The sequence below is a fragment of the Cnephaeus nilssonii genome, assembly GCF_951640355.1.
Source record: "Cnephaeus nilssonii genome assembly, chromosome: 15".
In the NCBI taxonomy this organism is placed as follows: domain Eukaryota; kingdom Metazoa; phylum Chordata; class Mammalia; order Chiroptera; family Vespertilionidae; genus Cnephaeus; species Cnephaeus nilssonii.
The window spans coordinates 53,972,847-53,990,196 of record NC_137086.1 but is presented as its reverse complement, the minus strand read 5'-3'; the positions used below and the strand labels follow the sequence as shown (position 1 = coordinate 53,990,196).

General features: G+C 47.5%; 1 protein-coding gene across 1 annotated transcript in view; it reads right to left on the bottom strand.

Annotated features, from left to right (window-relative positions):
- Window positions 1-17,350, bottom strand: part of PTCD3 (pentatricopeptide repeat domain 3) — a 39,455-nt gene that overhangs the window by 13,200 nt on the left and 8,905 nt on the right. The window contains exons 5-12 of the mRNA XM_079791841.1: window positions 14,767-14,835; window positions 14,228-14,332; window positions 8,086-8,209; window positions 7,336-7,451; window positions 5,772-5,842; window positions 3,760-3,847; window positions 3,035-3,095; window positions 2,482-2,564 (exon numbers count right to left, since the gene is read on the bottom strand). Of these exons, the coding sequence (XP_079647967.1) occupies window positions 2,482-2,564; window positions 3,035-3,095; window positions 3,760-3,847; window positions 5,772-5,842; window positions 7,336-7,451; window positions 8,086-8,209; window positions 14,228-14,332; window positions 14,767-14,835 (717 nt within the window). The remainder of the gene's footprint in view (window positions 1-2,481; window positions 2,565-3,034; window positions 3,096-3,759; window positions 3,848-5,771; window positions 5,843-7,335; window positions 7,452-8,085; window positions 8,210-14,227; window positions 14,333-14,766; window positions 14,836-17,350) is intronic.

Genomic DNA, 17,350 nt, shown 5'->3' with positions numbered 1-17,350 from the left:
GTTCATAATTTTTATCTTTACTTTTTTCTTCTTTTTCCTCTTTTTCAAGAATACCTTTCAGCATTTCATATACTGGTTTGGTGGTGATGAACTCCTTTAGCTTTTTCTTATCTGTGAAGCTCTTTATCTGCCCTTCAATTCTGAATGATAACTTTGCTGGGTAGAGTAGTCTTGGTTGTAGGTTCTTGCTATTCATCACTTTGAATATTTCTTGCCATTCCCGTCTGGCCTGCATAGTTTCTGTTGAGAAATCAGCTGACAGGCGTATGGGTGCTCCCTTGTAGGTAACTAACTGTTTTTCTCTTGCTGCTTGTAAGATTCTCTCTTTGTCTTTTGCCCTTGGCATTTGAATTATGATGTGTCTTGGTGTGGTCCTCTTTGGATTCCTCTTGTTTGGGGTTCTATGCGCTTCCTGAACTTGTCAGTCTATTTCTTTCACCAGGTGGGGGAAGTTTTCTGTCATTATTTCTTCAAATAGGTTTTCAGTATCTTGCTCTCTCTCTTCTGGCACCCCAAAAATTCGGATATTGGTATGCTTAAAGCCATCCCGGAGGCTCCTTATGCTATCCTCACACTTTTCGATTCTTCTTTCTTCCCACCTCTCTGGTTGGGTGTTTTTTTCTTCCTCATATTCCAGATCTTTGGTTTGACTCTTCGGGTGCGGTGGTCTACTCTGTATATTCTTTATTTCTGACAGTGTATGCATAATTTCTGACTGGTCCTTTTCCATTTTTTTGGTATTCTCATTTAGGTCCTTGAAGGTCTCTTCAAGTTTCTCAGCGGTTTTTATTAGATTCTTGAGTAACCTTATAAATATGGTTCTGAACACTGTGTCGTCCATTAGTTTGCTTTCATCTATCTCTCCTACTTGTGACATACTTCGGTGTCTCCGCATTTTGGCTGCCTCCGTGTTGATGGAGTGGGTTTGTGTGGTCGGTGACCTATAGGGTCCGGTAGCTCAGCTTCCCCAATCACTCTAGGTGGTCGCTCTTGGTACTCCCCTTTGTGGGCTGAGTGGAAAGTCTTGGTGTCGTTAAAAGCCCTACTTGCTGTTGGTACACTGGGAGGAATTGACCTCCGGTCCAATTGGTTGTGAGGGCCTGCTGTGTCTATAACAGAAGAATTGCTGTGCTGGAGACATAGTAGGGCTTTGTTGCTCACTGAGTCTGCCTCTTGAATGTGTCCCTTATGAGAGTGGTTGAAATCTGGTGTCGTCCACACCGACAGAAAAGTTACTCTCACTCTCTGACCGATGGCCGAGAGTCCCGTAGGCGTCTGGGTTCCCCGCGTGTCCCCAGAAACTGGAGTTCAGAGTGGTTGGGATTGTTGGTATCACTGGCGGGAGTTGATCTCCAAGCCAGTTGGCTGTGAGGATCAGCAGTGTCTCCGCTGGGAGAGCTTCTGTGCTCAGCTTGGATGGGGCGGAGTCTCAGGGTGGCGCAGACAAGCTTTGGTTTCCCGTCTGCTCCGCCCTAAGAGGGGCGGTTTCTCCGTGCCTGAATTAATGGCTGCGCGCCTCTGAGAGAAGGCAGCTTTCGAGCCTCTCCCGCTGCCTAACAGACCAGTTTCTCCCCAGCTGGGGCTGGATTTCAGTGCAGACCGGAGGTTTTCTTTTCCTCCCGAACGAGAAATCCAGCCACTGGGAGGGCTGTGCTCAGCTTGGATGGGGCAGAGTCTCAGAATGGCGCAGACAAACTTGGTTTCCGTCCGTGCCGCCCCAAGAGGGTCGGTTTCTCCGTGCCCTAATCAATGGCTGTGCGCCTCTGAGGAAAGGCAGCTTTCGAGCCTCGCTGGCTGCCAAACAGACCAGTTTCTCCCCGACCGCAGCTGGATTTCAGTGCAGTCGGGAGGTTTGGTTTTTCTCCCAAACGAGAAAGCTAGCCACGCAGCGTCTGCTGCCCTCCCTCTCCGCGCGCTGCGAGCAAGCCTGCCGCGTATTCAGCCGCCCGCCCTTTCCGCGCTCACGGATCTCCGCACTTCCACAGCTCCTGAGGCTCAGCGTTCCCCTCTCTTTTTTTCTCTAGTTGTAGCTTTTCCACTCTGCCAGCTTTCTGGTGGTTCTGGACGGTGTGCGCTGTTTTCCAGTTGTAGTTTCAAAATTGTTGTGGTAGGCAACAATTAGGTGTTTACCTTATGCCACCATCTTGGTTTCCGCAATTTCACTTTTATTAAACTTACCTGATAATAATTTTTCGAATATACGTTATTATTGTAATAAAAAACCTATTATGGGAAATAAATGAATAAAGGAACCTGGTCTTCCTGAATTCTAGCTGTATGCTCTGGACAAAGTAACTTTCTTCTCACTGTCAGACACAGGTAACAGGTAGCAGGGTTGGCGGGTGGCGTGAACAAGGAGCCACCCTCTGGGAGCCCAGCAGCGACTGCCATGAAGATGCTCAATGAATGCTGTCTCCATCCCATATATTTCTAGCAAAGGCTATTTCAGGCCTATGTAAAGACACAAGAGCTCCTTCTTACCAATATATTATTCCACTTTTCATCAAATTTCTCATTCATCCCTGCTGTTGCTTCAATCAATGAATTGAAGGTGTATACATCGGCTGTAAAAGAAAAAAAAAAATTGGGGGGTGAAGATTAACCCCTAAATCCAGGGGTCCTCAAACTTTTTAAATAGGGGGCCAGTTCCCTGTCCCTCAGACCGTTGGAGGGCCGGATTATAGTTTAAAAAACAACTATGAACAAATTCCTATGCACACTGCACATATCTTATTATTTTGAAGTAAAAAAACAAAACGGCAAAAACACCCGCATGTGGCCCCGCGGGCCGTAGTTTGAGGACGCCTGCCTAAATCACTCAATTTAAGGCAAACTGATCATGCATGGGTGGCTCCTGGTTCATCATGACGAGTCCACAAAAGTAGAGAACCACTCTTTGCTGGCTCTCTACTCCTGTTTCAAGCATCAATACCACAGGAAAAGATTAAAAGTGACACAATGATTGGATCAAGACCCAAAGATTTTACAGATTCTTGAGAGAAGGAAAGGAGAGGAGAGTTTGCCAAACACTGACCATGGAGTCTGTTGTTTAATAATTCGGCATACAAGTTTAGTGCCTGCACAGGAGCTCGGTGCTGGAAGAGGGGAAAAAAAAATTAAGCTTCATCAAATGCATTCACATTCAAGAAATATCTGCATGTCTCCTGGCCTGAGGTTTGGGGACACAGCAGTGAACAACACAGACGAGGCTCTAGTTCTCGTAAAACTCATGCTAGTGCGTGGCTCTTGGCAAGGGGCCATCTGTCTCCCAGGTCCCATTCCAGCACTGCCTGCAGGTGTTCTGAGTTGTCACTAGGGAGGGCAAAGGGAGGATGTACCCTGGCATGCAGTCGAGGCCAGGGAGCAACAAAACACCCTATGACAATGCACTGGACAGGTCCCACACCTGATAGTCTGGCCCAGTTGTCAATAGTTCTGAGACTGAGGAACCGATTTAGTGGAAATTAAGCTAAAAATATAAACACAGCCATGGCTGCCATGCTCAGTGTTTAGAGGATCAGACTGCACATGGCAGGGTCATGTGTTCAATTCCCAGTCAAGGGCACGTACCTGGGTTGTGGGTTTGTTCCCAGTCCCTAATTCGGGAGCGTGTAGGAGGCAGCCAGTTAATGTGTCTCTCTCACATCAATGTTTCTATCTCTCTTCCCCTCCCTCCCTCCTTTCTACTCTCTCTGAAAAGCAATAGAATAAATACCCTTAAGTGATGATTAACAAAAAAACAAACAAAACAAATGTTACCTTCACCATTCCTCGAATCATTGTGCAGTAGGAATGTGCATTTTTCTCTGGCATTAAGGCAAAGATTCTCTCAGCATTGTTTTTTGCTCTAGGTACAAGAGAGTAAGTGTGATCCAAGGGAGACAGGAGAAGCAAGCATCCCCCACAATCTATCGAGAGTTTACAATGTTCCAGACACTGTGCAAGCACTTTATGCATATAATTTCAAATAATTTTTGCCACCCAGAGAGAGCAAAGTGGTTATCATCATTTTGAAAATGAGAAAATCTGAGGCTCAAAGACCTTAAGTTGTCCAAGGTTTTGCAGTTAAATGGCAGAACCTGGGCTGAAAAGGAATGTTTACAAATAAGTAATATGTAGTCATGTGCTGGATAATGACATTTTGGTTAGCAACAGACTGCATATATGACAGTAGTCTTAAAAGATTATAACGGAGCTGAAAACATCCCATTACCTAGAGACATCATGGCACGTGCATTGCTCCTGTGTCTGTGGGGGTGCTGGAGTGAACAAGCTACCACGCTGCCAGTGAGGTCAGCACATGCAATCACAGGAGGGGCGGCACCATTGCGGCTCGTGTGAGAAAGTGCACCCTATTGTCCACACACACAGGGATAAATCATCTATCGAGAGAATGATGAAATCATTCTCAGTGTTTCCCCACTGTTAAGTGGCATGTGACTGTATACTCAAGGTAAAAGGCAACCTGCACAGGGGTCCACAGTGAAGTTTCCCCGTCCTCCTTCGTCAGGTACAAGTTCCCCAAGGCAACCAGAAAAAAGCAGTTTTTCCTGAATCCTTTCAGTCATTTTATTGTGTATGTCATATTCTACCTAGTGTATCTACTCTTTCTTAAAAGTATAAAAATAAAAAAGGTACCATGTTATACAAACTAAGCGGTACCTCAATTCTCCCTCTTACCAATATGTCTTAGAAATCACAAAGAAACAGAAGTTGAGCCAGGATGTCATTCCAAACAGAAGTTGAGCCATGTCATTACTTTACTATGAAAATTATTAAAATCTAATGAAGAAATTTAATCAGCAATTCTATTTATCACTTCAAAGGAGATTTTAGACATTAATGGTAGCTTTCCTTCTCTACAGTCACATAAAATACCGTTCTTTTATTTAGACACCTTTTTTTTAAAAAAAGAATTTTTAATTGACTTTTAGAGAGAGGGGAAGGGAGGAGAAGAGAGAAGCATCGATGTGAGAGCAGAACCTTGATTGGCTGCCTCCTGCAAGCCCCCTACTGGGGTTTGAGCCTGCAATCTTGGTATGTGCCCTGCCCAGGAATCAAACCGGCAACCCTTTGATACACAGGAGACGGCTCCAACCAACTGAGCCACACCGGCCATGGCTATTTAGACACTTCTATTTAGTTAATTTTAAACTCTCAAATGTTAGTTAAATGGTATTCACCTTTTGTTTGGAAGTGCTAAACTACATTCTGGTATATGTGTATTCTTATGCACACAAAAATACTAAATCTTTCAGAATTGAGGTCTCCGTTGTAAGGTACAACTAACAACGGATGAACTACCAAAGGAACCACACTCGGAGAAAGTTACATGAGTTAAGTGGGGGGAAAACCAAGTGCGAACGTGGTGCTGTTGGTTAGAGGTAAAGATCTTATGAAAACAGATTCACGCACACATGAATACCACTTGGGACATTTATATTGCCCACTAAAAGGAAATTATATTCTAGAATATTAAAGGATCGTACCTTCTTCAGGGGGTGATGGGAACATGCCCCAAAGAAAACTGTAATATGAAATTCTAGCCCTAACCGGTTTTGCTCAGTGGATAGAGCGTCAGCCTGCGGACTGAAGGGTCCCAGGTTCAATTCCAGTCAAGGGCATGTACCTTGGCTGCAGGCACATCCCCAGTAAGGAGTGTGCAGGAGGCGGCTGATTGATGTTTCTAACTCTCCATCCCTCTCCCCTCCTCTCTGTAAAAAATCAATAAAATATATTTATAAAAAAAATTCTAATGATGTGCAACATACCTCCAAACAACTCCAAACTGTTGGCCAGCCCTTTTCTTAGATTTCATGGTATTTTCCTCTGTGGCCTCTTCCTGAAATGAACCATCATCAACAAAAATAAAACAAAAGATGACAACAAAAAGCATTCTCCTCGTTAGACTACCCAAAATCAGGAAGGCAAAGAAAACTTCAGAAAATAAAGGAAGTACTGACCCAGCAGAAGGTGAGGAGGAAACCCAGTAAATGTTTATTAAGAAATGTGCATTTATTAAGCAAAAATCAGCTCATTTACAGATGAAAAGTAAAGCTGGCCTTTAACACAGGGACAGCCTGGAATAACCATGAACCCAGGGCGCTGTGTGGGGCCCTGACTCAGACACTGGATCCTGAAACAACACGCCTGACTCCTGAGGCCAGGTCTGGCTTGGTCCATACAGAAATGCTGTTCATTATTCGAGTGAAAACAAGAGAACACGACATATCTGGGCTTGGAACACAGAGTGTCTAATACTAACCCACACAGCTAAAATTCTGTTTTTATAAGACTACATTTTGTCCTTTGTTATAAACGAAGCTCTGGGGGAGGCTGATGTGGAGCAAGGCAGGCTGGTCAGAACTGCACAGTTAGTAAAGATACTCTTGGCAGACAAGGTATGACTGCAACCCCTGCCTATACACTTTAAAAGGCTTACCTATAATAACAAAAGCGTAATATGCAACTCGACCGAACACCCAAACAGCAGAACGATCATCTGGACAACCATGCTATGACACCCACTGGCGCCAGGCCAGCCAAGGTGGATGTGATGCAATTGGTCGGCGGCGGGAGGGGGGGGGGGCGGGGGGGGGAGTTTGGGGGGGTGCCCTGCCATCACCCCATGATCGCCCTGAAGAGGGAGGCCCAGGCCACCGACCAGCAGGCTGTGGCGGGTGGGCGGGACCTCCCTCTGTGGGGGCGATCCATCGCAGGGCTCCCAGACTGTGAGAGGGTGCAGGCTGGGCTAAAGGATTCCCCAGCAGAGTGCACAAATTTCGTGCACTGGGCCTCTAGTTCTGTACATAAAAATTCCACATTTAGTGGATAAAAATTGGAAAAGATGGACAAAAACACCGATGAGTCCCATCATCCCAAAACACTTAATTTGATTTTTTCCTTATGTATATGAAAACTTTTTAATAAAAATGGAATATGTATTGTTATCGAGCCTACTTTCCCACTTATGCTCCATAAACCCAGCAGAGCGTGCCCACTCCTGTAGGAATTTTTGAGGGGGCTGTGACCAGGGGCTTTCCCTGTCTGTCACACATCACACTGTCACTGTAAGTGACAATACAGGGGTTTTCAAACATTTTTGGTCAAAGCTTTGCCTGCATGTGGTAGGCAAGGTCAAAATATTTTGAAAGGAAGGATTAAAATAATTGTTTAAATCTCTCCCTTCCTCCACATCAGTTTTTATTAAGGCTACTATACCTCACCACAGGTAAGAACAAATCTCTACTACTCTAACACATAACACAAGAACCACCTTACACTGAGGAGTTACTACCAAAATAAACTTAGAAAACTATTGCCAAAAGCCATTACCAACTCTTCTGATTTTTCCCTTTGTTGAACATTATAGTAAGCTGAGGGCTCTTGGTCACCATAGTAACATAGTAAATCCAAGAGACTATTAGTTGTTTCCAAAGATACAGTAGTTCCTGTGGGTAGAAGAGAAAAAGGGAAAGAAACCTTGAAACATCAAAAAACTAAAGCCCATTAGATTAAAAATTTTCTACGAGCCCTATGTTAGTATTATTCTCCATGTTCACAATGGATACACTTCCCATCAACTTGAACACCTAGGATGATACAGGCAAGGACACAATTCCTAGTAATCATATGGTTTGACTAAAAGATTAAGATACAAGATGAAATTTGACCCTGTACTCACTTGTTTTATGTACTCATACCCCCAGAGAAACTATCTCATGGTTTTTAACTACCATTTCCTAACTGAACATACTAAATAGTTGCCACCTGGTTCAGAACCATTCCATTTGGATCCAGGCCCTCACTGAAATATTTGCCCAGAAATACTAGCATCAATTTTCTACCTATGATACAGCACAAGTGCACAAAAACTAACAAAGCTGCAAGTCTCTCTCACCTATAATTTTAAAGTGAAGCTAATGCTGAACTTGAAATATTATTTACTAAATTACTAAAATTATAAACAGTGCCATCAAGCAGCAATGCCATCAAGTAGCACAATAACCCCTGTAACTTTTACTCACAACTACTGGGATTGTATAACTGTTGCTAGGGGGGTTGGTTTTCAGTGAACCTAGTCACCTGCTTGCAAGAGCTGATCAAACATGTCCACCGAAGCTTTGACTTTTTTGAGCTTGATTCGCTCCTTTAGGGCAGCTTCACTTACATCTTCAAGTTGAGGTTCAAAGCACTCAGGCATCAAACACTAGGAAAACAAGATACTGAAATTACTACAAACAGGTGCAGGTGAAAGGACAATAAAGCAGGACAACATTTTTATCACCAACCCACCGAAATAAAACGTCACTGTTCCAATTCACATTTCATGCACCAAATATTATTTATATCATTTTAATATGAATGTCTTTGCAGGGAATACAACTTTAAAAAATTATTTAAAAAATCCTCTTCAGTCTAGAAAACAAGACTATTTAGCTGTCTACTAGCTTGAGAAGAAATATTTAAAAAGCACACAAACATAAATATCTCATTCATATCCAAAGAATTCTACTTGAACTAAATTTCCCAACAAGCTAAACTTATTATATCTCCCTGCTAAACCATCCTATCTCCTTTCCTCCCAAACATTTTTTTAAATATAGGTGTTTTTATTGATTTCAGAAAGGAATTGAGAGGAAGAGAGAGATAGAAACATCAATGATGAGAGAGAATCATTGATTGGCTGCCTCCCTGCACGCCCCCTACTGGGGATGGAACCTGCAACCCAGGCATGTGCCCTGACTGGGAATCAAACCCAGATCTCTCCATGGGACGATGCTCAATCCACTGAGCCACCGCAGCCAGACCTTTCCTCCCAGTCTTGGTTAAGTGTCCAAGTACAGAAACCTGTCACCCTTTATGCTTTTTTTTTACTTTAAACTTTTAATATCACCAGGGCATGCTGATTTTACCTCACTCAGTAACTTATTCAAATACTTATTGAATGCCAACCACTTTACGCCAGATATTGGGGATATAGAAATGGAAGTCATTCTATACCCTCAAGGTGCTCACAAACTAATGGAAAAAGCAAATCCTACATAATAAAAGCCTAATATGCTAAGTGTCCGGTCATCCGTTCAACCAATCAAACATAATATGCTATTGATATGCTAAGGCCGCTCAACTGCTCGCTATGACATGCACTGACCACCAGGGGCAGACAGATGACTGGTTGACCAGTGGCTATGACATGCACTGACCACCAGGGGGCAGATGCTCCAACCGGTAGGTTTGCTTGCTGCTGAGGTCCAGCCTATCGGGACTGAGCGAAACGGGCCAGACAAGCCTTGGAGCCCTCCTGCAGTCCCTCCCTGGCTGGCCAACCTCCTGCGTCTCTCCCCGGCCCTGATCCTGCACTGGTGGCATCCCTCGGCATGGCCTACAACCTCTCGCAATCCGGGACCCCTCAGGGGTTGTCGGAGAGGCGATTTTGGCCTGACGGTGGAACGACCAGTCGCTATGACATGCACTGACCACCAGGGGGCAGATGCTCAATGTAGGAGCTGCCCCCTGGTGGACAGTGCACTCCCACAGGGGGAGCGCCGTTCAGCCAGAACCCGGGCTCATGGCTGGTGAGCGCAGCGGCAGTGGCGGGAACCTCTCCCACCTCTGTGGCAATCAAACATCCCTAGAGGGCTCCCAGACTGCAAGGGCACTGGCCAGCTGAGGGGAACCCCCCCCCCCAAGTGCACAAATTTCATGCACTGGGGCTCTAGTAAGGAAAGAATTATGACGCAATGTGAATGGTAATGACCTAAGAGATCTCAGGGATGTGAGAGTGCTGCCTGCCACAGAGGCAAGGGCCCATGTAAGGTTTCAAGCAAAAGTGATCGAAGCACAGAAGGGTAACTGTTAGTCAAAAATATAAAGAGGAAAGGGTGGGCCAACAAGTGATCAGTCCATGGCTGCCAGCCTCTTAGTCCAGGATTTCAGTCTTTTCCCTACAACCATATCGGCTTCCTAATCTGTCTCTAAGAGTGCGGCTTGAGAAGCAGGAGGGCTCTGTTTGGGTATGTGTGTTTTGAGAAGCAGGGGGACGTGAGAGGGAGTACTACTGGACATGATGTGTCCAAGGTTATAGTTCTAAAAAACACAGGAGGGGAAACCAAGATGGCGGCATAGGTTAAACACCTAACCTACAGCCGGGCACAACAATATAAAAAACACAACTAAAAGGCAAAACGGACATCATCCAGAACCACAGGAAAGAAGGAAAAAGAAAACCACAAGGAAAATCAGAGAAGCCGTAAAAGCTTGAGGTATGGAGACACGGGCTGAGACACGAGCCCGCGCGCGTGCGGGGAAGACGGAGCCGGAGAGGAAGGGGCGGCTGGCGGCCTGGCTGGCGTTCTCTGGCGGGAAGGAGATAAAAGCGCCAGATTGTGCTGAACCCCAGCTCCGACTGCACTGAACCCCAGTTCCCGGCGAAACCCGGGGAAGCCGGGCTCAGGCTGGGGGAGTCTGGGCGGTGGGACGGAGACACAGAGGAGCTGCGCCAGAGCCGCGCACGGGAATGTGCGCAGAGGAGGGTCTGTTGCCTGTGCCGCTGGATTGCCCTAGCGGGAAGGAGACAAAAGCTCCGGACTGTGCTGAACCCCTAGTTCCAACTGCACTGAACCCCAGTTCTGGGAAAGACCCGGGGAAGCCATGCTCATACTGGGGAAAGCTGGGCTGTAAGGCAGAGATGCAGAGAGGCGGCGAAGAGCAGAGCACCGGAGGCGCGCACGGGATTGTGCGCGGAGGATGGGCTGTTGACTGTGCCGCTGAGTCGCCCTGGAGGGAAGGAGACAAAAGCGCCAGACTGAGGTGAGCCCCAATTCTGACTACACGGAAACCCAGTTCCGGGAGAGAATCTGGGAATCCAGATTCATTGGGGGAGAGACTAGACTGTTTGGCAGCGCGCGAAACTCCAGGGCGCTTTTCTCTCAGAGGTGTTTGCTGGGAGTACAGAGGGACACTGAGACACAGGAACCTCATAGGGCGGGGCTGATGGGAAGCCAAGGCGGTAGGCTCTGCCCTGTAACTCCGCCCCATCCAAGCTGAACACAGAGGCTTTTACAATTTTGCAAGTCTAGTTGAATGGGGCTGTCTCCCGGCATAGACACAGCTGATCCTCACAGCCAATTGGACTGGAGGTCACATCCTCCCAGTGTACCAACAGCAATCAAGGCTTAACAACACCAAGACTTTGCACTCAGCCCACAAAGGGGGGTATCAAGAGCGACCACCTAGGGAGATTGGGGAAGCTGAGCGATAGGGAGGCAGCCAAAAGGGGAAGACACCGAAACAGGTCATGAATATAAGGGATGCTGTAATTCCTGCTGAGGGGCCACAGGCAGTAGCTGACCTACACTCCATTGGAGACCCAGAAACGAGGGCATCTAGTGGTCGGTGTGAGATGACACCAGATTTCGACCACTCCCATAAGGGACACATTCAAGAGGCAGACGCAGTGAGCGCCGAAGCCTTGCTGCACCAAGACCCGGCACATAGGCGTGTCTCCCGCACAGCAACTCTTCCTTTATAGACACAGAGGGTCCGCACGGCCAATAGGCCTGGAGGACAATTCCTCCCAGTGACACCAACAACAATCAAGACTTAACTATACAAACAAGGACCAAGATGGAGGCATAGGGCAGAAGCCTGATTGCTGCCTACCACAACGGTTTTGAGACTACAACGGGAGAGCAGAGCGGACACTATCCAGAACCACCGGAGGGCTAACTGAGCGGATGCTATACAACTAGAATAAAAGAGAGGGGTACGCGGGATGAAGCTGATGCCGGTGACCCAAAGACCACACTTTAAAAACTACGGCTCAGGCGACACAATGGCGGCCTGGAACGTGCTCGGCGCAGTTCCCCCAGCGGTCTCCGGCTGAGGGGAAGGCTTCACTCGCTGCCGAGCACGGACAGACGAGCCCCTGGGAGACATGGGGCGGGAGACTACGCGCTTGCTGACCTCCGAGTCCTTCAAGAATCTCAACGCCCCGGAAGCGGCCAGGTGCGCACGCTCGGCGACCGGCCACTGCTGCAGACCCAAGGGCCGACGCAGCCACCCCGGACCAGCCCGCCGCCGCGCACCGGGCACACCGGAGCTTCGCCGAGCCCGCCGCCCAACGAGTTCTGCGGTGGCTGCCCTGGAACTCTGAGAAAATGGCCGAAGGAATTGCTGAGAGGGAATTGACCAACAGGAATTGGGATCAAGAAGACGAAACCCCGCTGGGTCCCGGATCCGGGTGAAGCCGTGTACCCCTGGGTCCGGGTGAGGCTGGGAACTGGGTCAGGGTGAGGCTGGGCCCCGGGTCCGGGTGAGGCCACGTGCCCCTGGGTCCGGGCGAGGCCATGCGCCCCTGGGTCCGGGTGAGGCTGAATCCTGCGCCTGGGCGAGGCCGTGTGCCCCTGGATCCTGGTGAGCCTGGCCCCGGGTCCGGGTGAGGCCGTGGGCCCCTGGATCCGGGTGAGCCTGGGTCCCGGGTCCGGGTGAGGCCGTGGGCCCCTGGATCCTGGTGAGCCTGGCCCCGGGTCCGGGTGAGGCTGTGGGCCCCTGGATCCGGGTGGGCCTGGGTCCCAGGTCCGGGTGAGGCCGTGGGCCCCTGGATCCAGGTGAGTCTGGCCCCGGGTCCGGGTGAGGCCGTGGGCCCCTGGATCCGGGTGAGCCTGGGTCCCGGGTCCGGGTGAGGCCGTGGGCCCCTGGATCCGGGTGGGCCTGGGTCCTGGGTCCGGGTGAGGCCGTGGGCCCCTGGATCCGGGTGAGCCTGGCCCCGGGTCCGGGTGAGGCCGTGGGCTCCTGGATCCGGGTGGGCCTGGGGCCCGGGTCCGGGAGAAGCCATGGGCCCCTGGATCCGGGTGAGCCTGGGTCCCGGGTCAGGGTGAGGCCGTGGGCCCCTGGATCCGGGTGAAGCAGTGCCCCTGGGTCCGGCCGAGACCAAACCAGAGGGAGTCGGACCTGCATTACCACCATTTGTCCACCATCCAGAGCTGAGGGGTCAGTGCCGAAATGTACTCATAGGGAACTGGTGGACATTGATATTGGGTCTCAAAAGAACTGTTGGTCCAGAAAGAAACTCACTACAGACTGATTCATTTGCCTGTCAGCATAACTATTATTGCTCGTCGCACATTCAATTCTTATAAGTATATCTCTAGTGACACATGATTTCGCTCATCTAGGGGAAATGATGAACAACATAGACTGATGAACAAGAACAGAACCAGAAACAAGGAGGCATCGATCGGACTATCGGGCCTCAGAGGGAGGATAGGGGAGGGTGGGGGGAGGGGGGAGAGATCAACCAAAGGTCTTGTGTGCATGCATATGAGCCTAACCAATGCTTAACTTCAACAGAGGGTTGGGGCATCCAGGGGGAGGGGTGTGGGATGGGAATGTGGGGATGAGGACAAATATGTGACACCTTAATCAATAAAGAAATTAAAAAAAATAAAAAATAAAAAAATAAAAAACACAGGAGGGCAGAGGCACATGTTTTGCTCACCACTGTACTGATAGCACTAAGCACAATGTCTAACATACAGCAGACAGGTACCGCACAAATACTCACTCTTAGTGACTACAGAACATAGAGGTAGTTGGAAAAACAATCTGGAGTTCAACGTAGAGGGATGTAGGCCAGATATACCAGAATGCCAAATAAAATACAAGGCTTGAAGCAAGAAGAGTGTAGACAAAGACAGAATATGACTGAGCATGGAAACCGAAGAAAGACAGCAATGCTTAAGGAGTGGATGGAATAGCAACTGAAGGAAACCGAAAACGAACAATCATATAGGTAAAGATCAGAAGCCAAATTGGGAAAATAAAAAGAAGAGCAAATACATATAGAAGGTTAAAAGAAAAGTTAGTATTGCCTGGCTGGTGTGGTTCACTGGTTGAGTACTGACCTATGAACCAAGAGGGCACCTGTCCAGGTTATAGGCTATTCCCAGTAGGAGGTGTGCAGGAGGCAGCCAATCAATGATCCTTTTTCATCATTCTCTCTCTCTTTCCCTTCCTCTCTGAAATCAATAAAAAATAATATAAAAAGTTAGTATTGTGGGCACAAATAACTACACATTAAAAGACTCCCCCCGCGGCCCCCCCCCCCCCCCCCAATATACTGAGGGCATTCAAATAAGTTAGTTCCTCAAATGTTCACCATAAGAGCTTGGTTAAATTTACATTTATATAGTATTATCTGAAAATCGCAATTACCTCTCCTTACCGGTATGTGAGGTTCAGCTATGTCTTTCTGAAAATATTTGGGATGTGAATTAATAATAAACTTTGCTGCATTCTCCCCAGACTTCTTTGCCAATAAAAATGAACGCTATATAAAGAAAACAACAACAATTCAGATATAAATTGGTATTTACATGTAATTTAGATTCAAGAGATCAAAGTCACATCCTTAGTAAGACTTATTATTCTCCCCCTTAAAAAGGAATGCATCAATACACAGAATCCCAATTACAAGTTAAAATTACATAATACACATCCACCTCTGCTGAGTGTGACATGATTTCAGGTCATGTCATATATATACTGAGGCACATAAAAACAATGCATTCAACTGAGTGGATTGCTCCAGAGTGAAATGGCCTAAATACCCCTGCCCCAACCAGCTAGTCTCTAAAACTTTTTTAATGAAGTAGTAAAGGATTCAAAGTTTACCAATTTAGATTTTTACAACTAAGTTAAATTACTTGTACTCAAACCAGAAGATAAAACATGATACTAGAAAAACCACACAAAAGTACTCACTGATTCCACAGAGGAGGTTGGTATGAGGTAAGGATCATCTTGAAATGCATAAGGGACAGCTGTGGTATCCTGTGGAGAAGACACAGAAGTCCCTTTAGCTACATTTTTTATGAAGAGGACCTGACCTTGTAAGTTTCACTAATGTCCAAAAAGTCTATAAAATAAATTTCAATTATACATGTAAAACAATGTAGTAATACGTATGTAGATTTTTATTTGTATGTGTGTGTGTATATATATGTATGGAGAGAGAGAGAGAGAGAGAGAGAGAGAGAGAGAGAGAGAGAGAGAGAAATGGACTAATGGGCTCTCAGCTCTATAAGACATGGTTCTACTTACACACAATTAAAGCAAATAATTCTTCAAACCCCCACAACTGCTTCTTAAGATCCGAGTCTGTTATCAAAAGGGAGTATTGTTATTTTAAACTCAATGTAAAGATCCTCTCGTCAGGGCACCGGTTTCCCACACCGGTTACCTTCAAAGCAAGGTCACTACCCAAAGTCTCGCCTCCAAATGGAGGGTCCTACTAGGCCCTCTCGGCGAGTGGAACGAGCAGCAGCTCTCCGTGTCCTCCTGTCCAGGGTTCTATACTTCCTTCAACTCCAGCACAGCAGGGGCTCACTCAGAACAGCTCCCGGATTACTTCCTCTCCCCCATAGCATCCTTCCCCAGGCCTTATGGAACCTTTGTTCCAGAGAAAAACATTCACCCTAGATCCTGAATCTTCTGCTTGCCCCCTTGATGCCTTGTCTTCCTGACACGACTTCTCTGATGGCTGGGGTGGACCAGCTGGTGAGCGTCCCTGCAGCTCTCAAAGGAAGGCTGTTCATACCAAGGGCCTGGAGGCTTCCTGATGCCACCTTCAAACCCATATTCCTTCCCACTCCTCATCTGAGGCCCATTTCCTCTGGCTATGCCACTCTGTGACAATGAGGCAGGCATGGAAGGCGAACCAGAGAGAGCAGTTCCAGGTTTGCTGCCTGGGCTACCCTGAGAGCACACACACTGCTGCCTGGCATTGTTTCTGATCCTCATTAGCACCCGTATTAAAATACCTGTTTAGGGCCCCTGGTTTTGCTGACATGCCCAATGTCTTTTTAACTTATTAGACTTATTGTATTTGTCTCCCAATTTTCTTCCCCCAATGACTTCCAAGTTCTTCATGGTCTCTGAGAAACAATTCTAGTCTTGCCCTGTAGCTCAGACTCCTCAAATCAGATTTACCCCCAAATGAACTTCCCTGACACAGTCCCCACCCTCACTGAATGGTACATGGTACTGACCACTGCAGTCCAATCCTAAGATCTTCTCCCATTCCTTCCATTCAACTACCTTGTCACCAGGCCCAACCAACTTCAGCTCCTAAATATCCACCTGCTCCCCAGTCCCTATCCCAACCACCACTGCCTTAGTTCTGGGACTTTCCTGTTCATTCATTCTATTGTTATTGAGCACCTCCTATGTGCCAGGCATTATTCTACCAGGGGAATGATAAAACTCTCACTCCCTTATAAAGCTTACAATTGTGTGTGTGTGGGGGGGGGGGGAGGGGGGGAGAGGCGGGGGAAACCTACAGAGTTTAAAATATATAGTATAGTTAAAGGAGATAACTGCTATGCAGAAAAATGAAATAGAGAAAGGGATAAGGAAATACCAGGAAATGATATATGTTATTTTAAATGGGGTGGTCAGGGGAGGCCTCACTGAAAAGATATTTAAACAAAAACTTCAAGAGATCAGGGAGCAGAGGAAGAGCAGATATTAAAGCTCTGACCAGATGCACGCCCACTGGGAAACCGAGAAGTAGCCAGGAGGCCAGCATGACTAGAGTGAGTGAGTGAGACAGGATGCGCAGGCAGAGGTAACGTGTGTGGGAATCACACAGGGCCTTAGGAGCCCGCCATGGACTTCAGCTTTTATCGCAGCTCTGGGTTCTTTGCAGAGTGCCATGATCTACCATTTCAGCAGGGTCCCCTGGCTGCTTAACGGAGGACAGTCTGTACAGTGCGGAGGAAGTGAAGGGGAAGGACAGAGACTGTGTTAACTAATCCAGGTTATTAAGAGATGATGGTGGCCGAAACCGGTTTGGCTCAGTGGATAGAGCGTCGGCCTGCGGACTGAAGGGTCCCGGGTTCGATTCCGGTCAAGGGCATGTACCTTGGTTGCGGGCACATCCCCAGTAGGGGGTGTGCAAGAGGCAGCTGATCGATGTTTCTCTCTCATCGATGTTTCTAACTCTCTATCCCTCTCTCTTCCTCTCTGTAAAAAATCAATTAAAAAAAAAAAAAAAAAGAGATGATGGTTGCTTAGCTGACCAAGGTGATCATGGTGGTGGCAAGTGCTGAGAATCTGGGACTGCTATTCTTAGAAAGGCCTGCTTGCAGCTGGTCCTCGGCTGGCACCTGGGAACCTGGATTTCAGAATGGTTCCCACCATTCCCAGGACTGGTAAGACTAGGTCACTGTGCCCGAACTGCTTGTACAATGTAGTTTATGCTGAACTTCTGCTTCCCTCTGGGAGTCTGGAATTTGGTATGTGCCAGGCAGAGGTGCCTAAATGACCTGCCTCCCAAAAACTCTGG